Source organism: Pongo pygmaeus, chromosome 3 (assembly GCF_028885625.2).
Source record: "Pongo pygmaeus isolate AG05252 chromosome 3, NHGRI_mPonPyg2-v2.0_pri, whole genome shotgun sequence".
NCBI lineage: Eukaryota > Metazoa > Chordata > Mammalia > Primates > Hominidae > Pongo > Pongo pygmaeus.
In genome coordinates, this window is record NC_072376.2 from 64,557,250 (window position 1) to 64,584,765 (window position 27,516).

General features: G+C 34.4%; 1 protein-coding gene across 16 annotated transcripts in view; it reads right to left on the minus strand.

Moving 5' to 3' along the window:
- Nucleotides 1-27,516, minus strand: part of EXOC1 (exocyst complex component 1) — a 51,671-nt gene that overhangs the window by 20,541 nt on the left and 3,614 nt on the right. For all 16 annotated transcript variants that reach the window (XM_054484419.2, XM_063663676.1, XM_054484413.2 and 13 more), the window contains 9 exons: nucleotides 26,297-26,430; nucleotides 24,196-24,326; nucleotides 20,358-20,517; nucleotides 16,232-16,419; nucleotides 13,851-14,078; nucleotides 13,521-13,653; nucleotides 12,796-12,905; nucleotides 6,682-6,831; nucleotides 820-925 (listed from right to left, as the gene is read on the minus strand). In XM_054484419.2, coding sequence (XP_054340394.1) covers nucleotides 820-925; nucleotides 6,682-6,831; nucleotides 12,796-12,905; nucleotides 13,521-13,653; nucleotides 13,851-14,078; nucleotides 16,232-16,419; nucleotides 20,358-20,517; nucleotides 24,196-24,326; nucleotides 26,297-26,420 — 1,330 coding nt within the window. In that variant the 5' untranslated portion in view covers nucleotides 26,421-26,430. The remainder of the gene's footprint in view (nucleotides 1-819; nucleotides 926-6,681; nucleotides 6,832-12,795; nucleotides 12,906-13,520; nucleotides 13,654-13,850; nucleotides 14,079-16,231; nucleotides 16,420-20,357; nucleotides 20,518-24,195; nucleotides 24,327-26,296; nucleotides 26,431-27,516) is intronic.

Consider the following 27,516-nt stretch of genomic DNA (forward strand, 5'->3'; position numbering starts at 1 on the left):
TAAACTCATTATTCTAAAGGGGAGCTATGCAGACACACTGAGGAGTACACGATGTGGCCATTTAAGGCCAGGTTTTGACTTGAATAGGCACAAAACTCCATCCAAAAGGAACTCCAGAGATGGATACATGCAAGAGCAGAATGTGGCCTCGGCAAATCACCTTCCTCATAACTTGATACTGTCACTGGCTATTCTTTCAAATAATGTTTTTGTCCATTTAAAATACTTATAAACAACAAAAATTAACATGCATCAAAGCATCTCTTTAGAAAAATAAGGTAAAATAACATGAGAATGTTTGGTGACAGTTTTATAGCCCTTTGGCAGGGGAGAAAATATTTAAACTTTCTTTTTGATTCAAAATAGCCAGTGAGAAGTAAGAAGCCAGGAACCAGTTTCATTTCTACGTGGAGAGCAATGACTTAAGAGATTAGTGACTTGCCCCCAACTGTTATAAAAAGTCTTAGGGAATCAGTGAAACTGAACTCCCAACATCTGTCTCTCAGTCTAGTACTTTCTCTACTTGACTGCACTTCATTTTCTCACCAACTGCTGTTCTTATGAATATATATATTTGATTACAGCATGAATACACAATCGCTGTCACAGTCACATACTGCAGAATTTTAATTAAAGAAAATTTACAGATATACATATTTGTTCTATGAAACAGCTATAAATCAAGCCAATGTTTTAGACCTCTTTTTTCATAAATTCTGCTGGATCTACCTCCACCTTGCTTAAGAAGTCTTAGAATTATTTGTTATAAATAAAACCATTTTTAATAGGAAGATAATGAACTGACATGCCTAAGCTTACCAAACTTCTTGCTTTCTTTAGTTGTGCCAGTCATCTTGATCTTTGCAACTTCAAAGAAATCTTTGATTTCTCTTTCATATAGTCGGGATAAATAATCCATGTAATTCTTAAAATAAAAGTAACATGTACTTCTTATTAATAAAACACATATAACAATTTCATTTTTTCAATTCCCCAAGTCCTTCATGCTTGTTTTAAATTTCATAGTCCAAAACTTTGATGTATTTCACAGGATATAAAAATAGGTTATTTTTCTGTCTTAAAAAACAATTGAATAGGCATCATAACATCAACAATTTACAAAAATATGTAGTCAAACATAACCATATTTATATTTTCATTTTTCTATATTACCTTTTGCATATTTTAAATATCACTGTAATCATACTATACAGAATATCTAAATCAGAACAAACACGTTTCTCCAGTCTCACATTTTAATGACAGCACAGTATTCAGTTTTGTTGGTGTAGCACCATTAAGTAAACCAATCCCCTAACACAGGACAATGAAGTGGTTTCCACGTTTTGCTATGATAGACAATGTTACAATAAGCTTTTCATCTCTAATGAACTATTTCTTTGAAATAATTTCTTAAGGATGGAATTACAGGGTCAAAGTGTATGGGAATCTTAACTGCTCTTCCTCTGTATTGTCATGTTGCTTTAAAAACAGACCAATAATAAATAGTGTCAATGGCACTTAAGAATATTTAGTTTCACTGAGCCTCTGCCAGCTTGGGTTATTACTCCAAAATAGGTTATTTTCCATAAGAATTTAATTAGTATATCTTACAGCTTTCAAAATCAAGTAATTAACTTTCTTAAAACAGATTTGATTAATTCTCGCTTAAATAAAAACATCTATCCTTTGGCATACAAAAATCATTTCTTCATCATCTCTACTTATTATCACACAAAAATATACTCTCCAGAAGAGTTCCTCAAGAGTGGGAGACTGTATATTTTTCCAAGTATGAAGTTAAATGCCACAAACAGAATTTGACTAAATTTAAATAAACCAGAAAATAAAATTTAAATAAAGCAGAAAAGTTGTACCTAGCTATTCTTTTAAGTTTATCATAAAATCTAAGTTTCAACTTCCTATATTATTTCAAATTAATATGTCCATTTTTAGAACATGTTTACCTGCTTTAAAGATCAGGTATACCTTCCAAAAGGTACATGTTGTGTAAATATTTGTATATTGATTCACAGTTTACCATTGATTGTCTTAAAATATTTTATAGCTGTATTCTTATAAAATAGCATTTGGACCAAACATAATATATATAGATCCTGTTCTTTTTCAATTTGTAGGCCATATACATTTTTCACATATCTCTGTAAGAACACTTAGTCAAATGGGCAATTATTTCCCATGATTTTTGTATAACTTTAAAAGCAAATATAAATTAAAATTCCTGTTTCATTGGGATGTATTACTTTTTCAGTGGGACTCAAATGACTTAGATACCTTTTTTCCTGGCACTCAACACAACTCACTGATAGGAAAGACCACAGGAAGGTTTTACTGTATCAGTGTCTCTCCAAAACTCTATGATGCCAGCCTGGGCAACATGGCGAAACCCTGTATCTACAGAAAATGCAAAATTAGCCGGGAGTGGTGGCACATGGCTGTAGTCCCAGCTACTCAGGAGGCTGAGGCAGGAGGACTGCCTGAGCCAAGGAAGTTGAGGCTGCAGTGAGCTGTGATCACATCACTGCATTCCAGCCTGGGTGTCAGAGTGAGACCCTGTCTAAAAAAACAAAAACGAAAACAAAAACAAAACAAAACACAATACAACAACAACAAAAAACAAAACCCTATGGTAAGTTTTAAATTTTAAGATGGTACTTTAGAATGCTAGTTCGCCATCTTCTCTACTGGCTCTCTGATTTTTTTTTTCCTTCCACTCGCCTCAACTTCTCTGGCTGATTAAATCTGCCTTTCCTCACAGCAACCCTTGCCTCTAGTGTTTGGCTTTCGAGTAGCAAGCAGTGGAACCTGGGCCCACTGTAGGGTCTCCATGGTTGACTTTTTCTTTATACAATTTGAAAGGAAAATAAATCTTGGGGCCCCAAAATCACTAAGTTAAAGGGAAAAGTCAAGCTGGGAACTGCTTGGGCAAACCTGCCTCCCTTTCTATTCAAAGTCATTCTTCTGCTCACTGAGATAAACGCGTATTTGATTGGCTCCTTTGGAAAGGCTAATCAGAAACTCAAAGGAATGCAACCATTTGTTGCTTATCTAGCTACGATCTGGAAGCCCCCTCCCCACTTTGTTGTCCCACCTTTGCTTCGAGTTGTTTGGCCTTTCCAGACCAAACCAGTGTTCACCTTACATATACTGATTGACGTCCCATGTCTGCCTAAAATGTATAAAACCAAGCTGTGCTCGGACCACCCTGGGCACATGTCGTCAGGACCTCCTGAGGCTGTGTCATGGGTGCGCATCCTTAACTTTGGCAAAATAAACTTCCTAAATTGACTGAGATCTTGTCTCAGACATTTGGGGTTCACAACAGCAAGACAAATTCTACAAATGTAAAACTGAGGTGGAGAGAAGACATGTGAGTCATCTTCAAGTCAGACTGCCAATCTCAGCAGGCTATTAGGAGAGGAAAACTCCTTTCCTACCCAAGCATGGATGGACCATCTCTACTAACTGCCCTACATGTATGACTCAGAGTTGCAGACAGGGGTAGCAGTCCTGGGAGGAGGGAATCTGGGCAGTCCAAGCTACAACTATTTTCTGTACACCAAAAAATGGGGCTTTGCTTAGATTCAGCCTCAGTACAGCTAGAGGCAGTGGCTACTGATTCTTATTCCCAAAGAATTTTGAACAAGTTTTTCCTGTTCCTGCCAAAAAGTGTGAGCTGTGTAAACCTAACCAAGTGCAAATAGCTTTCTGAATTATTTCTTACTAAAGAAACACTGATTTGTCTGTTTCCTTCTTTTTTCTTTCATTCCTTTCTTCCTTCTTCCTTAAGTAAAATTCCTGTTTTTGACTACTCTTCAGCAACCAAATTAGATGATGAGGTAAAAATACATAATCTGTCAAAAGCTCAAATCACAGGATGATGCAACATTCCTGGGAAAAAGTCAATTTCATTTAAAAAGCTCATTAATATTGTCAATCAAAAATATACTCTGAGCAGAGAATGATTCCATAAATCATTACTAGGTTGGCTCTAAACTTCTTTCTTCACTTTAAATTACATTCATGAATACTGCATTATATATAAAGATAGGGCAATAATAATCACTGGGAACACAATTAGGCAAAAAGCTTATTGATTACTTATTTGAATATTCACTAGGGGACAAAGCACTTGTTGGCACAAAACTCTTAAGGAAATATAATTTATGTTTAATTATTCAGAATATTAATCCTCCTAAAACTTCAAAAGGCAAAGAATTCCAGTAATGTAAATTTTTTCCTTAGGATATCTCCAAATCAGAATTCTGTTGAATGAAAACAAGACAAAACAAAATATAACACAACAGTGGAGGTGTATAATGCTTAATATACTAATTCTGAGGAACTAAAACAATCTCACCTAAAATAGCTAGCCAGACAAGAAGTATACAAGCATCTCAGGATACTTTTTTTTTTTGAAAAGCATTTTTAAAATTATAATTTAAAAATATTATTTATTTTACTAAGTTTTATATCCCTTTTCTTATTATCTCAGTTTAGAAGTGCAAGAGCCAGATTTTACTTTAAATGGGCAAAGGCATTTCAAAGAGAAAATACATGAAAACCGATACATAAAAATGTCCTACTGTCAAATGTGTAAACACAAATGCATGGATAGGAATACATAATTTGCCTCCTTCTTACTATCACACTTTTCATAAATCTCTACCTAACCCTTCTGCTGTCTTCTGAAGCATGAATCTAAGATACCAGATAGAAGTTGCTTTTATATTAGCAATTCCAATATTCTCATTCCACGGAGACAAAACATATCATTATTTCCAATTCTAGAACATCTTTTAGGGCCATATTGTCCATATAATTATTATTAATTATTAACACAGCTTATGCATTAGATTTCTTATTTTTAAACTTCAAATTCACAAAAACTTACAGATAAAAGATTTTAGATGTTTCTCAGAGTATTTCAGAATTTTAATAAAATGGATCTTCAGCCAGGACTATCTAGAATACTATTAGCTATTTACATATTTGACTAGATAGGTGGGAATTCTTTAGCTTTATTTTTTTAAAAAGGGATATGATGTCCAATTCCTAAACTAAAGGTCAACAGCATAAATGCCAGAAAAGTACTGTCCCTATGGCTTCCTGCTACAATGGCTATTAAATCTAAGTCAGTCCATGTCATTCCATGGCTCAAAGTCCACCATCTCCCCTCCCTACCCTGCAATGTCATGCACAGTAAAAGACAAATCCTTACACGGTCCACAGTCCCTTCCAGATCCACCCTGCCCCCACCAGGGTCTGCCCCTGGCTCACAGTGCTCCTACCACACTGGCCTCCCTGCTCTGCAAGCACAACAGGAACGCTCTGCCTTAGGGAACTTGCACTGTGCCTGGAAAGCTCTCCTCTGGAAATCCTTATCCCACACCCTTCTCCCAGTCCTGGCATTCCCTGCTTTATTTTCTCTAGAACACTCAGCAGCACCTTTTAACATACTATATAATTAACTTTTTTGTCTATCTGTCTCCTCTAGAATACGTACTCTGAGAAGGCAAATATTTGCCTGTTTCCTTCAATGCTGTATCTCTAAGTGCTTACAAGTGTTAGCATGTAATAGGTGCTCAATTCATTTACTGACTGAATATACGAATAAATGACTTTGCTCTTCCCCAAGTGCAGAATTTTAGTCAGCAGTATATACTACTGTTCTAAACTCCAAGCCCAGCAAGTTTGGCATCAACCTGTTCCTTCTGCTGTTGGAGTCTCTCTTTTGGTTTATATTGTCTGTCTATTCCCAACACCATCTTCCTGGCTCAACACTTCATTTCATCTGAATTATTACTTTAGGTTCTTAATTAAATTTCCCTCATTTAATCTTTTCCCATGCTTGAGGAATGCTGGTAGGTCCCATAGCTCATCTTTTTCAACATAATTTCTCACTGCCCTAGAATAGGAAATTTCTGCTTTGGTCACCCTTAACCTCATTGTTCTAGGACAAGCGTATATTCTTCCCACCTTTGTCTGCACATCTCTCTCGCCATCCCTGGAATGCCCTTCCTCTTATTTCTGGTTTATTTAATTGCACTCATTATTTAAAATCAACTGAAGTCCGATATTGTCCATGAAGTTTCCCCCATGGTCTTGAGACAGAGATTTTCCTTGTCTATACTGCCACACGCTTAAAATTCATTTCCAGTTTAGTGTTTAATTTTTTGCTGATTGTTTTATGTATGATTCTTCCCAGTCAGATTTAAAGCTCATTAGAGTAGATGCTTATTAGGTAGGCCCCAGGTGCCTGGAATAGTGGAATGCTTGCTTAATAAACAGGCACTTTGTATTTCCTTAACAGAACAGATTAGAAATCCACAGAGGGCAAATACCTCACTTGCAATGCTCATACTTCCTTGTTTCTATACTGTACATAAAGAAACTCAGGAAATAAGCATAGCATTTAACTAAATTGATGCTTCAGGCTACAGTATGGCTTAATATTTTTCCATACTGAAGTTTAAAATTTATCTCTCCTTTATCCAAGTAAATAAAATGAATGTTATCACTGGTAAAGAGCACTGACTCATTTTCTGCTTTGCTAAGAATGTACTACAGTATTTTAAACTTGGGGAACTGAACACATGACCTCTTGATTCTAAAAGATAACGCTCTATTCTCAGTGAGTAAATGAAGTCAAATCCATACCTTTGTTAGTCCTTCATATTTTCCATAATCTGTACTCTTTAGCCACTCCATCAGCTTGGCATATCGGAGCAAATCTCTATGAAATGGATGATGATTGGGTAAAGTCAGTTCAACAGAGTGTTGAGCAAGAGTCGAACTCTGATCATGACCCTAAAGTGAGTAAATAAGTAAATAAATGTAATCAACAGTACAAAGAAATATTGTTACAATAAAAAGTCTAAACAATGACCAAAATGTGGCCAAGCCAAACCAATAAGACATAGAAAAATAATTAAGAATAGAACACAGAAAAATAAAAACCAAATACTTACACAACTTTTATATCCTGTGTATATCAAATGAACATTACCACCATAAGATAATCGTAAACATGCAAGAATGGCACTCTGATAAATCAACTACCCATTCCGTCTTCTAAAGGAATGAAGATGGAACGTTTTAATGAAGCTTGTCTCTCTCATACCATATTTCACAATTTACCAAGCAAATGACCTTCTTGATATAGCTTGAATTAAGAAACACAAATAGAGAAATCATTCAAAACAGTCTACATTTATGGTATTCCCATTAGAGTTTGTAATATTTAAAACAACAGAAAAAAAAATGTAGAATATAAAGTCTTAGAGCTTGGAATTGGAACCTTGGTCATCTGAGTCTTACTTCTGTCTTGGAGCAGATTCAAATTGAAAATACAATTTCCCAACAACAAGCAAAAGGCAAAACAAGACAGGTTTATTTGATGTAATTTTCACTCAATCTAATTTGCCTAGATAGCCAGAAGTTATTTGTCAGCATTTTGTGAAAACTGTATTAAAATTACACAGACTGCTAGAGTTTTGGAGCTAGTTAACTCATTTCCTGGTAAGGTTACCTAAAGCTAATTATGAATGTGTATCATACTAGTTGGTATACATTAGCTTAATAAGCATCCTGAATTTAAAGAATTTAAATTCTTTTAAGTTAAAAGGGATTTCTTTCACCTAATTTATATACTTTACTATATACACAAAATAACCTAGTGGTTATGAATTTTAAAAAATTTTCTTTTAAATACAGACTATTCAGAAACATTTCTGGCCTAGAGGAATGAGGAGTTCCCTGGTAACTAAGAAAGAAAGATGGGAGTATAAGACATGCCAAGTACAAAAACCCGCATCATTATCCATGTCCCTTCTTCATAAATGTTTTCAAATCAGTCTGTTGGAAAATTTTCTTCATGTGAGAATACATCCCAATTTAAAGTGGAAATTAAAAAGAAAAAAGGAAGGACCTATTACACAGAAATTACATATAAAATGGTAGAAAACAACCAATATACTTCTCAGATTCATGTTACTGATATCTACTTAGGTTAACTTGGGAAACTGAACTAGAGATGGCAGAAAAATATCACAAAATGAAACCGACCAGTTCAAAATAACTAGAACACAGGGGCAACAGAAGTTAACAGCTACCACAGATGTTATACACAAGGTATATTAATAGGTCCACAATCCCCTTCTGTAATTCTGACATCCAAAAAGCTCTGAAAACTCAGACTAAGCTTGGCACCAAAACAATTTTAATGGTAAAACGTGACCTGAACTGACATGGGCCTATTTATACTGTTTAGAGTGACTATTCATATTTTTTGTTGCAAAAACATGTGCTTGGAATGATTATATAATATACAGTATATATACTGTATTGCTTTTCTAAAATCTGAAACATTTTAAAAACACTCCTGACCCCCAGAATTCTGGATAACAGAGCATGGACCTATGTGGATGTTCTTTTCTGGGTGGCTACCTGAATATAAAACAATCATATCTTCCAAAAGAATCAATGAGGACTAAGAGCTAAAGTGTTGAAGAATGGAACAATTCTATATATTTAGAATGCATGGGCTACCACATCTTTTCTGTAAGGGCTAACAATAAAGATGAACAAAATCAATAATATTAAGTAAAATACACAGGCATTACCACTGGACTATTATCTATTTCTATGTTGCCAAAGGTCAATATAAACATTCTATTAGAGAAATGTTTTTTAACCAAGATGCCAGAAGGATAATCAGGATTCTACAGCATCACATGTATTAGATACTAGCCAGATATAGATATTATAGTTTTAGGTCTCCAAATGTCTCCCAATTGTGTTTTATTTTTTAAAAATTTATTTTTATTTTTATTGATAGAGATGGAGTCTCACTATGTTGCCCAAGTTGCCCCCAAACTCCTGGGCTCAAGTTATCGGCCCACCTCAGCCTCCCAAAGTGCTGGAATTACAGGTGTGAGCCACTGCACCTGGCCTAAACTATGAGCCTTAACTGGTCACGCTGATTAAAGGGGAAGAAGATTTGACAGACTTATATCATACAAATGTTTACCAAATAGTTTTTATAAGTAACAATGTATCGTTATCCAAAACAATCTTCCTCATTAATTTTTCTCAATGATTCAAGACTCAAAATTATTGTCTACGTTCTTCCACTACTGTTTACTCAGGCACAAATGTCAATTAACTTGTTCAAGGTTACCCAGCTAGGAGGTAGGAGAGTCAGGATATCGAACCCACGAAGTTTGGCTCTAGTGTCTGCACTCTTAAGCACTTTGCTATAGTGACTTTTTTAAAGAAATGATACATTGGGGTCAAAATTTGAATAAATTTTCAAGATTTGGAACTCTTTCTTTCTGTTATGGCATACTTACTTATTCTTTTCTTAAAAAAAAAATCTGAGCAAAGTTCCAACAAATCTCACAAAAATAGATCTTAATCACAAGTCTTTCTAAGCTTTTAACCAGAGATCATCAATCCGTGCTTACAAAAATGTGACATATGCTTAAGGAAACAATTTTTGTAAAAGAAATTGAATGTTGGTGGTCTACAATACAGGTTTTATTTTATTATAGCTTGTTTCTGCATATGTATGTTGAAAGAAAAAATTCTAAACTTAAGCATATGGTAAAAAGTTCCACAACTTCAGTTTTTTCCTGGTTGTACTTTTAGTTCAGTGCATTTCAGTTTATTTTCATTTTCTCTAAGTTATGTACATAATCAGTCTCATCATGTTGCTAAAGGCAAAAGTAGATAGAATCATGAGGTCTCTGTAGAACCAAAGGGGGAAACAAAAGGCAGAGAGTAGTTATCAAAATAAATCTTTCAAAAAACAACCAAAACAATTTTTTAAAGGACATATTCTTTATGCAAATATTTCCTGAATTTCATTAGCCTTAATTTGACTGTTTTTAATATCATAATCCTAATTAGTGTAAACTGACCAGATTCTCATACCTGATCTTTGTAGATACACAAATCCCTAGTAAATGTAAAAATTATGGGCAAGAGCCTATAATTTCAGGGGAAGTTGAGTGTGTAAGATCTGAAAGATCTAAAAGAAGCTAACTACTCTTTATGTAACATTACTCTCATATTACAGTGAGTATTATATTAAAATACACTTCAAGTTTCACTGAAGTATAGATAACACGGAAGTATTAATAGGAAAGTTGCATCACAGATAGCATGCTCTGGATCAGTGATTCCCAAATGCAAGATGTTTTTCCTGGCCTATAGCAATAAGAAAAAGTACAATGAAAGAAGTGAGTCCTTCATAAAGGTAAATGTATTAATTTTTAAAATCTGAAAGGAAATTCTTATTTAGTGCTAAAATGTCTTTTTTAAAATGAAAAGATAATGAAAGTAGACATTAGTATTTCTTTTTAAAGGTCTTTATTTGGTAAAATAAAAAAATTGGTGATTTGGTCAGTCTCCGAATTTTATTTCTTTTAATTTTACTAATTTGTGAATTTTAAAAAGACTGAGAATCAATGCTTTGAAATTACTGTTATATTGTGAATAGATTATTTTCACTGGATTCTTCAGTACAATATTTGTAAATGTTGTAACTATACATTTGCTATAAACTGTATTGCACGGACTCATTCAAGTCCTACCTTATCTGCAATTCCTTCCATATCTGACTCCTTAAATTCTCAATAAACTCACTTTTGATTAAACCTTTTTAGCACTTACAGTCCACAGTTCTACAATTAGCAATTTATTACATACATTGCTAATGTACATTAGTCTTAACTCCTTACAAAGAGTAAGTACATTAGTTTTAATTCCTTCTTACAAGCATCTTGAGGGTAGGAACTATTTCTTATTCTTACATATGGTAGACAGTGAGTACATAATAAGCATATAATGAAAATTCTGTGATTGCCAAAGAGGTGTACCATATTAATCAATTTTCCCAGCTTGTCCCCCTACCAGGAATAGAAATATCCATGTTTCTCAACAATTTTGCTAGGTGACCTGGTGCACTGAATGCAACACTAAGAAAATCTCTTTCTTATGTGTGGGAGATCTTCTTCCACCTTTTTTGGCACATCCCAGGTTGTTGCAGCATTCTGGTTTTTAACATGCATCACTCACATGTAATAACACATATTAGCTTTTCAGAAATGGGAAGCATTCATTTTAAACGAAGCCATTAGTTTACAAGGCAAGAAGCAAAATCACAAATAACTGCATGTTACAACAATTAAGGGTACAGAAAAGACTATTGTTTACTGGCTGGTATTTTCAATACTATCTAACAAATGTGGATAACATAATTGTCAACAGTGTCATTTTTAAAAACTAAGGAATTGTATAGAAATAGATGTTATTGAAGTAACTACCTAAGAAAAACATGAATTAGTATTTCCTATGTGACATTTAAGCTTGTATTTTCTCGGCACTTTTCAGTCAAGTGGAATGTTAAGGGAATCTCTCTGATTCTCCCTACCGTGCTTTTAGTTAGGTGGTCTTCCTTTATGCTCCCACAGTCTCACTCTCATAACATTTATCCCTCTTAAGTATATTATTTGTTTGTCTCCCTTCCCTAGACTGTGAACTACTTGAGGACAGGATTGGTCTCTCATTTATCCCAAGTCAATGTCTGGTATGTACCTCAATCACCTGGCAATACTAAATAAATGAAGGATTAATATTACTACTATCACTAAATGAAGGAGTAATATTACTATTTATTACTAAATGAAGTGAGTGAAAAAATGACAGAAAGAAAAGCAAGCAGAATGAGATTAAATGCTTTCTTGGCCAAAATAGTCTCTACTATGGGACATTTAAAAACTGCTACAAATGTGGTTAACAGGTAGCTTAAATCAGTAAGTTATAATCTGTAAAGATTCTGCTGCTGTTAAGTTTAGCAAACTTTATAGAAAAAAAAACAGAATCAGAGAAGCTTGAGCCAAATTTGATGTACTCACAGGAACCGAAAGAAAGTAGGACCTGTTATAGAGTTGAAGGAGGGCCTGAGTAAACTAATTAGAAATAAAATATAGTAAATACATTTGTTTTAGAATATTGCAAAGTGAAAATAAAGTAAAAATCCATTGTTTTCAGGCAGTATTTCTTGATGAACAAGATATCCCCCCAATTTTTGTCATTCAATAACTCAAAATAAAAGGGACTTTTAAAAGAGATGAAAAAATAAGAAATCTAATTTATTATATTAGATATTAAAATGGCTTTTATTCAAATCCCTCAAAGGTACTCTTAATATTATTAATAGCAATATTATTACCACACTCTTAATTATAACATCCTTTTCCATATAAAAATATAGGTAAAGCATTTATATGAAGATTAGATCAACTGGAGTTTGCAGTTGAGCTACAGTCATTTTCTTAACAATTATACTATGTACTAAGTACACAGAACTTACAAAACATTTAAAACACTGAATCAAGTCCTGAGTCTCACCTCAAAATACTGAAAAATAAAACAGGTCCAATAGTAAACATCTAACAAGTTTGGACTTACTTTTATAAATAAAAATATCTAAGTAGTATATGCAATTCATATGCGTAGTTACTTGATTTCTAGAATCAGAGAGCATCAGCTGAAAGGAACTAGACTGTCTACCAAAAGAGGCAGCTGAGGCCCAAAGTACATCTATGAGCAAAGAGGCACCTATTTCAAAATCTTAAAATCAAATATGTGAAGGAATTGACTGCAACCCCAATTAAACATATTAACATTTTTGTGGAAATGTAAGGTTAAGATAATACATAAATAAGCTATAGGAACATGCTCGTTTTAATAATAAAATAAAATTACCTGTTGAACAAAAACATTGTTGAGGTGACTGGCCAGTCTCCGGGCAAAAAGCTCTCGCAAATCACTGAATCGCTGCTGTTGCTGTTTGACTGCCAGAAGCATGTCATGGCCTGAGACAGAATGACATTTTGTGACCAGTTTAATGGGTAAAAAGATTTCCTTGATGTTTAATGGAACATTAAACATATCTAACGTTTTGAAGAACCCGAAAGTTTTATGGGTGTATTCATTTACTTGATAAAAGTTAAGCAGGAGAAAAATGGGATTTCACAGTGGTTCTCAAAGTGTGGTCTTGCCTCACCATCACCTGGGAACTGTTAGAAATGTGGATTCTAAAATCTCGGCCCAGATCTGCTGAATCTGGGACTGGGGCCAGGCAATCTATGTTTTTAAGAAGACCTCTAGGGATTCTGACAGACACTCAAGTTTTGAAATAATTGCCTCTGGTCTAACCAAAGCACCTACTTTCTGCTGGGTTCTGTGGATAGTACTAAATAAAGATCATGGTGTTGACTACAGTCATTGAGGACAATTAGAAGGAGGAACTGAAGTAAAAAAGTTCCTAGTATCAATAGAAATAAGTTGGGAAATCAGTGAAACTTGAATAGCTAATAATGTAACCCTAAACCACTTGTCTCATGTATTTCTTGTCAAAACCTTTATAACAAGTTACAGGCTTAGTCTCAGATTCTTGGTCACATTTTTGTCATTTCTAATGATCATACCTGGTCGAAGAGCTACATTCATGCACTGCAGAAGGGCATCAGCAGCATTGGTGCAGGCCTCAATGCCTCTGGAAGAAGCAAGATCTCCTTCCTGAAGGGCCTTTATATGACCTTTGGCCAAGTCCATGTGGTTCTAGAATATATGCAAACATACCATTTGCATGTGTAATTTTGGGAAATTTACAGGCAAGATGCTACTCAGTCCTATCTTTAGGTCTCTGGAATTATTTTAAATCCTGTTCTCACAAGGAAATTAGAAAATGTTTACAAATGGGTTTTATATATCATCACTAGTTTTTTTTTTTGTTGGTAATTTATGATCATACTTACCACAAGGAACTCTATCTCAGATAGGAGTTTTACATTATTAGTGTTACTAAGATGAATTAGGTGGTTGCTTTCAGAGATCTGATCCATTTGTTCTTTTACACTTTGGAGCATTTCCTCATAACTGCTCAGTTTCAATTCAATCTGATCTACCTCCTTTAGAGCCTCATCTAGCAATTTCATCAGGATGTTGACTTGTTTTTCAGATGCCATGATGGACTGGATGTTAGCCTACAAAGTTAAAGACCAAAACAAACAAACAAACAAAAAACACACTTCATGTTATTTAAATGTGTAAAAGAATAAAGGTGAAATGTTGCTAAATTTCCTTGAAAGTAGCGTAACAAAAGTTGATATATATCTACACATCTACTTTAGTTTATCACTTTATGTTCTTCCATGTTTTACACAGTATTTCATGCAGGTACACTTGCCTCTGTATCAATGTTAGGGACCATGCCTTAGGATTTTATATTTCCACAGACTGCACAAGTAAGGCTCCAGAATGCACAAGTAAGGTGCCAGAAAGTATCATTAGTAACGGCACATTCTCATTTCTGTACATTTAGGAGGCATTAGGCCATGTTATCTCTAACATTTCCTCCAATTCTACCAGCTAGAAATTTTCTTAACACCTATGTGAAACCCTAAATAAAAGCATAATCACCTATGTGATATCTTAGTTGAGAAAGCAGCAGTTGTATACCAGACTCTGAAGGATATACGAAACTAATTTATAACTGTAGTATGATGGGAATTAGTAACAGGATGTAGAAGACCATATGGCCGATAGATAGCTCCTTCTATCATCTTTTTCCTTTTCTCTTTCAACTGTTTTTTTTCCTTCCCCAGGCAAAGCAGTAACAAACCACCATCCCCTTATCACTATTTTCTAAATGATTCTGACTATTGATTCTGAATTCCCTGAAATAAGGAAACTGCCAAATCCAAAATTAAACTGCAAAGCAATATGCTGACTTGGAACACATATACAATATTAATTAGAACAAAAAGTATAAATCACTAAGCCATATTAAGAAGGCAAGTAACATGGTACGATGAAAAACTTGGACCAGAAATTTAAAGAATATCACTGTACAGCTGACGCTGTGGTTTCACACGTTATTTATATACTATCCACAGTAAATAAAATGTAAGTGCAATACGACTTTAAGAGTCAGCAGGGTTCAGAAGCCACTGACATCTCTTAAGTAACAGAGCTGGGGTTTGAATCTGCCCAGGATAATTTCTTCCTTAACATCTTAAAATCATTTCTAGGCTTTGCTTTCAGTGAGCTCTGTAAACTTGTAAGCTTGGACTATTCATATAATCTCTCTGGGCCTGAGTCAGACCCCATAACTTCTGTACCTTTCATGTATACAACACAAAAATTTAAGTCTTTAAAATGTTCCTTATCCTCTGAGGGATTTCTTAAATGCTTACCTTTTCTTAAAACCAGAACCAACCCAAATGATTTTAGATTACTCTAGCATAAGAGATGCTGTGCGTTTGATTTTTTTTTTGTTCTGTTTTGTTTTGAGACAGAGTGTCACTCTGTCACCCAAGCTGGAATACAGTGGCACGATCTCAGTTCACGGCAACCTCTGTCTTCCAGGTTCAAGTGATTCTTGTGCCTCAGCCTCCCAAGTAGCTGGGACCACAGGAGCATGCCACCATGTCTGGCTAATTTTTTTTTTTTTTTTAGTAGAGATGTGGTTTTGCCATGTTGGCCAGGCTCGTCTCGAATTCCTGACCTCAGGTGATCCGCTCGCCTCAGCCTCCCAAAGTGTTGAGACTACAGGTGTGAACCACTGCACCCAGCAGGTGCTGTGCATTTGAATTACACTCAAAAAGTACACACAAAACAAAAAGCTCTATTCTAAAACATTTTAGCAGAGAAGTCACAGATCTTTTTCTCTGGCTCTCCTGTTTTCACCACATTCACTTCACTCTTCTTTGGTAAATGAGTCACATATTTCAGCCACATTTCTCTCTTTATACTTCATCCCTATTTTTATTTTTTTCAAACCACACACATACACACAAATGCTATTCTTTGGCACTAAACTATTCAGACATGTTTCAGAGGCTGAGCGAATCAACTCCCAAGATGTTCTCTGGCCTAGTTTTTACTTCCATCACTTCATATCAAGAACCTCCCCAAATCCAGAATCTCAGCCAACTGTCTTCATCGGCTTAATAGGAATAGTTCATCTTTTGAACAAGAACAGTAAAAGACTGATGGCAGCTGGTAATGTGCTTATAGATAAAGATGGCAATAACACACTATAAAGGCTTAAATGCTGAGGTAGTATAATATGAATATCATTAGCCTTCTCAATCCACTATACATCACTTATTCATAGATTTCAAGAAAGTCTTACCCCATCTAGCACCTGCAGCTCTCTGGACAATTTTTCTGCAAAGGCTTCCGCATTTGAGATTGCATATTCACAGCCTTCCATCATTATTTCAATATCCTGTTCTTCTCTTGCATTTAACTCTTGGTATTCATCTACTACTTCTTCATCACCTCCTGTCACACTCTGATTTTCTCCACTTGGAACAGATTCTTAAAGAGGGTAAAAATTCAAAGTAAAATAGTCAAAAAAGTAGAAAAGACTATAACATAATACATATAGCTAGGTATAGTTATAAGCACAGGTCACATTTAGCAGCTGAAAAAGAGGAAAGAATGATTCAAATGATATGAAAAAATCAAACTTTATTGTTATAATTTCATATGTTAATGAAATAAAGTCCTAAAAAATAAATAAAAAGCATGCAGTCTAATGCACTAACTTACAAGTGTTACAACAGGCTTTCACCACAATTTCCCAAAATACAATTAAGCTAAAATGTAAAAACAAAACACAAAAACAGGTGGAAACAAACCTAAGCATTTTTTCGTACCTGATGTGGCTGTTGCTCTAACAAAACAATGACTATGAATTCAGTACACACAAAAACAATTTGCTTTCCTTTTTTTCCCCAGGTGAAATTTTTCTTTTGTTACTTTTGTTACTTTCATCTTCAGTATGTATATTTTTGCCAAATACTTTTTAATTAAAATGAAAAATGTATCTATAATCCATAATTTATTTTGGTCACTAGAATATTAACTGAATTTTCCATTTCTTTGCTTAAAAAAATTTCACATGCATTGATAACATTTCTAAAGATAAGTTACAGCTTTCTCAATAACTCTAATGTAAGAGCAACAACAACATGGCTGTTTGAAATTATAAAAAGTTAAACAGGCTTCATGCTTTATAACAAAAGACCAAGAGGTCAAATCTGAAATGCTTTCTAGATGTTTCAGTTCTTTTTTTTTTTTTTTGAGGAAATACACTAGCATGTGAGCACTGTATATAAAGCTTGAGGTTAGGAGAGGTAAAATGAAAAATCATTTTTAACTCCTAAGATGTTGTTTTATCACTCTAAATAAAGTTAGCAATTTCACAGACTTAATGGGGCATGATTTAAATCATAAACTCTGGATGCTTTTAGTATTCATTATTTTATAGGAAAATGAATATTTACATTCAGCATGACCTGAAATATGTTCATTTGTCCCAGAACAAAAAGGAGACTAAAACTTTTGGTACAGGCAATTACAAATTTTAGTATATAAGTTCTTTAGAGAGATATTACCGATCTTGTCCTCTCAATGAGTCCATTTAGCTCATTGTGAAAAAGTTCAGCTGTCATGTGTGACTGTTTATTAGCCACTAGGGGGCAGGGACTGCCCAAATCATTCTGTACAGGTCGTTACACAAGTAGACTTAAACAAATATTTTACATGATTATAATTAACTGCTTCAGAAGTATTTTCTAATGATATGTCCTTTGAAAGCCAACAATAAATACTATCATTAATTTTATTACTATGTAGATTTTTAAAATAAATTTGTCCTGGTACATAATTTCATAAAACATACAACCAACGGTATACAACAAAGGCAACTAATAAAAACATATGGAATAGAAGAAAAGGTGTTACGCACCTTCTGTAACTTTAGGCAGTTCTGGAGAGTAAAAAGTATGAAAAAAGCAGAGGAAAGTAAGCAAAGAATATTAGCTGGGTAGAAAAGTAAACAGGTTTAAATTTTTTAAATACTACCCATATCTCATTTGAACTTCACGTTAAAGTTCAAAAGACAGCCAAATCAACTACCAAGTGGAAAGACCCATAAGAAGCTAAATTTGCCGTGCTCATTTTTCTTATTCACTTTCTGATAGTGACTACAAATATATTTATCTTTCTAATTTCTCTTGGTCTTTTAAGAAACAGTACTAACTAACCCTTAGAAGAGAAACCTGGGAAACTAATCATTTCCTGGGGATTATATTTAGGTCAGTTGTGACTCATGCATTTAGTCTAGTTATGTTACTCAAGGCCCGAAAGCTTTATCCAGACACTCCCTCACAGAGGATTAGTCACAAAACACGGTTAGAAAGGACAAGATTGAGGCAAGTAAAAAATCACACAAAATAACAGTTCAAGCCAGCATTTAAGGATTCAAGTCAAAGATTTTTTTTTTTTTAAAAGCTGGTTGCAAGTAAAAGAATGAAAAAAAAGGCCAAATAAAAACTTCAATCTACTTCAACTGTTGAAAAGTCCTCTTTTACAAACCATATTCTGCTGAGGAGCCCCATTATTTAACTTACATATTCAATTGTCAACAATAAAAACTACCAAGTTGCCACTGCTAGCATTTATAATCAAAATAGTCTTACTTAATTACTGAGCTCTTAAATTGGGGTGGTAATAATTTTTTATTTGTTTTCTAACATCACTCAAAACTTAGAGACATTTATTTTTTTTAATGGGAATTAAAGGCTGTGATTTCAAGGCCCATAAAACAAGTTTGTAGACATTAATGAAGCTATTCCCTGAACTCCACTAAACCAAAGCAAGAGTTATTGACGTCTATAGCAAGTGATTTTCAAAACGAGATCCTTAAGGATCTTCTCAGTATTCTTAAAATCGATCTCAATTAGGGTTAATGTTTATAAACATGAACATGTCTATACTCCTGTTTTATGGCCTGAAAAATTGAATGCTTTTTTTTTTTTTAAGTTAGACACTTCATTTTCAAAAACAGTAATACTCTTCTCACTGATTTTGGTAGTATTTCTTAATGAGGCAGATCTAGGTAGGGTATGTATTTTTCTATATGACTGTCCTGAAATATACTGGTTTAAAATCATCTTACACAATAAATAGCATCTGGAAATGCATAATATTTGAAGACAGAACAGCAAGCTTGTGAATCACTGAATCACTGACTCATCAGAATGTTCAACCCTGAAATGGTAAAAAAATAAAAGCCATTCAAAGCAAATTAAACCACAATTCAAGGCATGAAAAGTTACCATAAATTTCTTGAAGGTCATTCCCTCAACACACTCAGTTACCAAGATATTGGGGACTAGTGTTGGTGAGATGGCAACCCTGGGGATTCCTATATAAGACCAGCACTACTGGTGCCTGACATATGTGACTTGTTTCTGCCAGTGCCAAGCATCAAGCCTAAAATCAGCAGCAGGCTCACTAATTACTAAGTGCTATCTTACAATGTTTTTATCTTTAGGAAAGAAATTTTAAAAGTAGAGAAAATCTCATATTTTCACTAATTAATGGTAGAGTTTTTGTCTTGTAACACAAAATGATGCATAGTAACATTCCTGAAGATATATTGATCAAAAATATTCTAATAACCTTCATGTCTAAGGATTTTATACTGGTAACATAATAATAGCTAATATTTACTGAGCACTTACTATGTACCTGGCACTGTTCTTACTATGTTCATATATTAAGTAATTTAATCCTCATAACAACCCTATGAGGTAGATACTATTATTATCTCTAGTTCTGAGATAAAGGAAACTGAAACATAGAGAGTAAGTATCAATGCAAAGTCATATAGCTAGTTAGTGGCAAAGCCAGGATTTGAACCCAAGAAGTCTGACTCTAGAGCTATGTTCTTAACCACTACATCTACCCTCTGTACAAAAATACTGCTACAAGGATATTTATCCAGAGCTGTTTAAAAGAAGCAAAGATTGGAAAATTAAAAAATAAATGATTAGTTAAATAACATGGTATATCCATATAATGGAATACTATGGTGCTACTGAAAATAATGTTGGGGTAAGTATTCAATAACATGAAAAATGCTCATGATACATTATATGAAAAAGTATGTTAGAAAACATAATGTAAATTTCTTTATCTTAAAAAGGTGTTTATGCATAGGAAAAAGACTAGACGAATATCTAACAAAGTGCTAACAGTAGTTATCGCTGAAGAATAAATGGTTTTTATTTATCATAATGTATTAATATTCTACAATAAAGCATAATTTCTGCAGTAAGAAAAATTATTTTAAAGTTCTTTTACAATAAGATAATTCAGTATTCTAATTAATTTGAATGATGTCAAATTATATATTCACTTAAAGATATAATTGATTTTACATATACATTTTTATTTAACTTTACCTTCCAAAAGCTGTGAGCTAACATTGACAAAATCAATTTTCTTCCGGAGATATCGCTGATTCAATTTCCAAATGCATGAAATAAATGCATTCTTTTCAGCAGTGCTGCTGGCAACCCATTTATATATTTTTTCGAAGTGTAAATCAAATTCAGGATTTTCCTAAAATAAAAATATACAAAAGATACTATTTTTGATCACATCCTTTTACATTGTTAATGTAAAATCTGCATTAAAAAAAGGAATTTATGCTGTTTTTGGAAAATGAAGGGTATTAAAAATCAGCTAAGCAACTGGAAGGGAAGAGTTTGGAGAATTCAATTCATAGCAAAAAGTTTACCACCCCAAAGAAGCTGGAAGAAAAAACAACATACTGTTGTGGTCATTTTCTCCCTATGCCCTTTAGGTCTATGAGTAGAAGTATAGGATGCATTAATGGCTTTGTGGCTTAGCTTCCTCATCAGTAAGATGACAATGGTCTCTAGCTTTGACATGGACCTAATTTTTCTTTTTAAATTGCCTATAGAGTTTTAGTTATACATTTTCTTTAATAATTTACCACTATTTGAAACCATAATTGGACACTAACTCCCTAATAAGGACTATATCTTCTAAGTATAAAACTTGAGAAAAATGCAATGTATATCCTGGTGTACTTTCTAAGAACTGAGGTGAAAAGCAGAGATTGCTCCTAATTATTTTCTATTTTGAAAATAAGGAATGATAAAAGATATCTCAAAAGCGAAAAGTGCTGCTAGGTCTCAAAGTTCTTTATTTTTTTGAGACAGGGTCTCACTTTGTTGCCAAGGCTACAATGCAGTGGTGCAATCATGGTTCACTGCAGCCTCCACCTCCTGGGCTCAGGCAATCCTCCCAACCTCAGCCTCCTGAGTAGCTGGGCCCACGGACACATACCAGCATGCCTAATTTTTAAATTTTTTTGTAGAGACAAGATATCCCCATGTTATCCAGTTGTTCCTCCTGCTTTGGCCTCCCAAAGTGCTGGCATCACAGGCATGAGCCCTGTTCCTGGCCTAAAGTTCTTTCATGTGATAAAGAAGCTCAACCAATCTGAGAGAGTTACACTATACTTTCTACAAGTCTGTTAAGCCACGTTACAGCAATAATCCACATCAGGCTAATATTTCTCCCTTGAATGAATAGAACTACTTGACTATTATATAAAAAAACAGGCTGGGCCTGGTGGCTCACACCTGTAATCCTAGCACTTTGAGAGGCCAAGGTGGGTAGATTGATTGAACCCAGGAATTTGAGACCGGCCTGGGCAACATGGCAAAACCCTTCTCTACAAAAAACACAAAAATTAGCCGGGTGTAGTGGCATGTACGTGTAGTCCCAGCTACCTGGGAGGCTAAGGTGGGAGGATGGCTTGAGCCTGGAAGGTGGAGGCTGCAGTGAGCCAAGATTGTGCCACTGCACTCCAGCCTGGGTGACAGAGTGAGACCCTGTCTCAAAACAAACAAGCAAACAAACAAACAAACTTATGGATGTATACTTCACATCCAAAGAATTAAAAAATAGGCTCAAATATTCTTAATGTTCTACAGGGTAAAAGAATAATAATATATTTGATTCATTTAAAGTGTTATTTGGGGGAAATGTAAATACATTAAAGTAAGGGAAGTTAATCAGACTTTCACTGTGAAGAACTGGAGTATCTCAGGAATCAGGACTTGACCTTTGGTACAACAATCATATTACAGCAGCATGGAACTACTAATTAGTTCAATTTATAGCTTAATAAACAGAATTGAAGCATCAAAAATTTAAAACCTGCATTTACAATGAAAAGGTAATTGCATTATTACTTACAAAAAAATACAACAAGAGTATTGGCAACTAATATGAAACTTGATGGGAAATAATCTCTTCCCTGGGAATATTTCCCATAATACCATAAAAGAAGCTGAGTGCTCCAGTGGCAACACTCACACAAATCAATGTGTGATACTAAATGGCTAATGTTAAGTTATATATAAAAATTTTATGTTTTATATCCATATATAGCGTACACACACCAAGGTGCCTACAAAAAATGCAAAAAAAAAAAATTCCATTAAGCAAGTTGGCAAGAGGCATCAGCTGCGAGAATGCATTCAAATAAGCATTCAGCAATGTTACTGAATTATGCAAGTCAACAGGGTTACAAAGTGCAAAACTACTGAAGAGAAAAATGTTTTTTAATAAAGGTGCAGTTTTGAAAGCCCTTAAAGTGTTTTGTCTTAAACAGAAAACAACCAGAAAAGTTTCCACTCTTGATCCCTCCCCATGGTAATAAAATTACTTATAAAAGTTTTTTTTTTTTTTTTTTTTGTGGAGACAGAGTCTCACTCTGTTGCCCAGGCTAGAGTGCAGTGGCACGATCTCGACTCACTGCAACCTCTGCCTCCCAGATTCAAGCAATTCTCCTGCCTCAGCCTCCCAAGTAGCTGGGACTACAGGTGCGTGCTGCCATGCCTGGCTAATTTTTTGTATTTTAGTAGAGACAGGGTTTCACCGTGTTACACAGGCTGGTCTTGAACTCCTGAGCTCAGGCAATCCACCAGCCTCAGCCTCCCAAAGTGTTAGGATTACAGGCGTGAGCCACCACGCCTGGCCTAAATTATTTTTAAACATCCCATTATAATTTTCTTTCCAATCTCCATCTTTCTAAATTTCTGTCAAATCCAGTTTCTACATTTCACATTTTTCTAAGCATTGGGTGCTCCTTAGGGATAAAGCAAAGGGCCAGTAAGCCTAGAATACTTAAAGAAAAGGCATCATTTACATTTGGAAGAAATCTGAACTATACAGATATAGAGGGCTTTCCTCAAATTGTTCTTACTTCATTTTTTTGCACCCAACTCAACTACCTGTCATTTTGTCCAGATTTTTGATCCTTGGAGGTTTGTACCAAAGTAAGGGTAAAATCAGAATTTTATTTTATCAGATTGCTTTACACAGGCAGTTTTTTTGTTTTTTGTTGTTTTTACTTTGTGCCTTTTTAGTAAATGTATGAGATTTGTAGAGTCAAAGAGCACCTGTAGTTTCACTAGTGTAAGCCTTGCTATTAAGTTAGTCCCACTGACATACAAGTAGTTATGGTACAAAGTATTCCCTAGTGCTCTGGAGGTGTGTTAGGGCTGCAGAGAAAGATGAAGAGCAGAGTGAGAGAGGGCCAGGGGGAGGAAGCACCTAATTTAATCAAAGGAGGCCTACTTGATTGCTTTGAAAAAAGGGTATTGCTGTGAAAAGCTTTTAACTGTCAGGAATATAGGTGGTCCTTTAATGTGATCATCACATTAATCAACTTTCTTGGAGTTTGAGTGTGGTTTATCTATAAAGTGTAAGTTTATATCTTTATAGATCTTATTATTTACATTCCTTAAAATAAGGTATGTAACCCACTATCATTTCTTTTTTTTTTTGATCCACAAACATCAAAGCCTTGGTGGCCTCAAAAGGCCAGTCTGGCTGCCCCAGCTGGTGATTCTATGTTTACTCATGAAGACTAAGGAAGGATCACTTTGGTTACATGATTCTGATTAAACAAACAAACAAGCAAAAAAACTCATGACACACTACTTTAAAATCCATACTATGTATAGATTTTATACAAATTATACTTAATCTAAACACAGAAATGTATACAGTCAAGGTAATTTTGCTCTAGTTTATGTAGCTTGTGCACAAACATAATTATAGCTTAAAAAAAGCAAAAAAATAAGAAAACAAACATATATATTAATTTGTTTTTAGATCATCTTAGAATACATAATACCATGTTATAAAACGAAAGATGCTTTCTGAACACAGGTCAAAGAACTGAGAAAAACCTACTTTGATAGCATCTTTGGCATCTACCACAGCAAGATCTCGAAGGGCCCATGCAATCTGCCTTTTGTAGAAATCTCCCTTATCGGATTTCTTGACTTTGACCACCTTAACCTGCACAGGGCGTTCAGTTGTCACTGTTGAGTAAAACGCACACTTTTATTAGAAATATTACTCCTTTCACTCATTCTTCATTCACTCATTGCAAGTATAGCTTTCAGGTGCCTAGTAGCTGATACTAAAAGAGGTGTAATACTTTGCAACAAGTGTTATGACTGAGGAAAGCACAGAATCCTAATAGAAGCATCTAAGTCAGACTAGAAGATCAGAGGAGATTCCTTGAAAAATAAGGGAATGATATATTAATTATAAATTAATTCAGACCAGATTTAAAGAAAAGTATGAGGTAAAAATCTAAAGAATGATTGACATAAGTAAAGTCTGCCAGGCTTGAAAGAGCAAAATACCATTTCAAAGAGCAACAATTTATTTATATATAAAGTTCTTACTATGTTGCCCAGGCTGGTCTTAATTAAACTCCTGGGCTCCAGCGATCTGCCCACCTCAGCTTCCCCAAGTGCTGGAATTACAGGCATGAGCCACTGCTCCTGGCCTAAGAATTTCTTTATAGCAATGCAAGAATGGCCTAATACAAATACATTACAATTGAATGAGGTCATTCTAAAAAGTCAATTTATCATTTGAAAAACCAAGTATAATTATACACTACACTAACAAGGGAGAAAATTTTATGATAATATCAATGATATGAAAAAGCAGTTGATAAAATTCAACACCCATTCATGATTTTTTAAAAAAGTGTAAGAAACCAGGAATAGAAGGGAACTTACTTAACACTGTAAAGGATAGCTATAAAAACCCTATACCAAATACCGTGCTTAAAAATGAAGTCATTCTCCTTGAGATGGAGACTGTATTGATAGTCCTAACTAGGAAACTAAACCAAAAATAAAAGATACAAAAACTATAAAGGAAGGAAGAAAAATATCACTACTTTCAAAGAGTCTACAAATAATTAGAATGAATAAGAAAGTTTGGCAGGATTGATAGACATCCATATAAAACATCAACAATTCATTGTAGAATTCTAACAATATATGATTTTAAAATGTATTAATGTTAATAAGAGCTTTCATGACTATCAAATAAAATCTAAGAATAAATCAATACCCAGGAGTAAATCCAAGAATATACATGGCAAATCTTTAGAGAAAATGATGAAACTTATAAAAAGTTAAAAAACACCTAGATAAATAAAGAACTGTACCATGTTCATGGACACAAAGATTCAATACAATAAAAATGCAAGTTCTCTCCAAATTGAACTACAGGTTCAAAACAATTGCAATCAAAATGCCAACAAAGTCTGAAACTCGACAAGTTGTTTCTAAAATTTAGGTGGAATAAAGAACAAAAACAAAATAAAAATAACGTATAAGATGACAACCAGAAATGCTCACACACACCATGACAGATGTCGACACAGGTGAACTAAGACTAAACTGTAAAAGGCAAAATTATAAAACTTATAGAATTTAGGAAAATATTTTTATGACTGCACGAAAGATACAGGGAAGGATCTTTTAAGACACCAAAAGGGAAAGCCATAAAGGATTAATTAATTTCATTTAGTTTAAATTATAAATTTCATTAAAAGGCATCATAAAAAGTGAAAAGACAAGCCACTAACTGGGATGCATACAACCAACAAAAGGTTGATACCCAGATTATAGAAAGAACTTGTACAAATCAGTAAAAGGACAAGCAACACAACAGAAAAATAAGTAAAAGGCTTAAACAGGTAAATTTCATAGACAACAGAATGAAATGACTAAGAAATTCATGAGAAGATGCTCAATCTCATCATTATAGGGAAATATAATTTAAAACCACAATGAGATACTATTTCACTGCCACCAGATTGGTAACAATTAACAGCCTGTCAAAGCCAAGTGTTAACTAGGAATGTGTTGACCCAACAATTTTTCCAATTACAGAGACAATGAGGATATTCAAAACAAAGAGGAAATATCTCCTAAATAATAAAAGGATACAAAACAAGTACTCTTTCTTACTAAATACCCACCTGTGGCACATAAAAAACAGTTCTTTTTCTTTTTTCCTGCTTTGCAGACATTCACAATGCTCAGCAGGCGTTCATCATTTGGTGTAAAAATGTCTCTTTGTAATGCATGCTTGATTGCTGTCATCTTTTCTCAGCTGAAAAATTTGGAGTATAGATATTAAGCTCACTCTCAACATCATTCCATCTTATACTTCTGAATTTATGATTTGAAAATGATTTTTGGTTAACAAGCCTAGGAAAAATGATTTAATATATGAATACACCTATATCACAAAAATATAAAGCTGTAAGTTTGGAAATAAAATTAGAGAACCAGTGTTATCAAACTCTAAAATGTTTGGAAATGCTCACCGAGTATACACACACACACACACACACACTCACACACACACAAGATTTAAGAAAAAAATCTTCAACCCACTGCTCAATCTTTCAATAGTTTTCTACATAAAGAACCCTTCCAACAATAAAAAGACAAATAACCCAATTAAAAATTGAATAAAAGACCTGAACAGACATTTTTCCAAAGATATACAAATGGCCAATAAGCATATGAAAACATGCTTAACATCACTGGCCACTAGGGAAATGCAAATCAAAACCGCAATGAGGTATCAACCACTTTACACCCATGAGGGTGGTTAAAATAAAAACGATAGAAAATAACAAGTGTTGGTGAAGATGAGAGGAAACAGAACTCTCATACATTGCTGGTGGGATTGTAAAATGGTGCAGCCACTTTGGAAAACAGCTTGGTGATTCCTCATAAAGCGAAACATGGGCTACCTTATAATCCAACAACTCCACTCCCAGGAGAACTGAAAACATATGTCCACACAAAAATTTGTACATGAATGTTCATGGAAGCACTATTTGCAATAGCCAAAAAATGGAAATAACAGAAATGTCCATCAAATGATATATACACAAAATGTGGTATATCCATATAATGGATTATTATTCTGCTGCAAAAAAAAAAAAGGGCCGGGCGCGGTGGCTCACGCTTGTAATCCCAGCACTTTGGAAGGCCGAGGCGGGCGGATCACGAGGTCAGGAGATCGAGACCACGGTGAAACCCCGTCTCTACTAAAAATACAAAAAGATTAGCCGGGCATGGTGGCGGGCGCCTGTAGTCCCAGCTACTCGGAGAGGCTGAGGCAGGAGAATGGCATGAACCCGGGAGGCGGAGCTTGCAGTGAGCCGAGATTGCGCCACTGCAC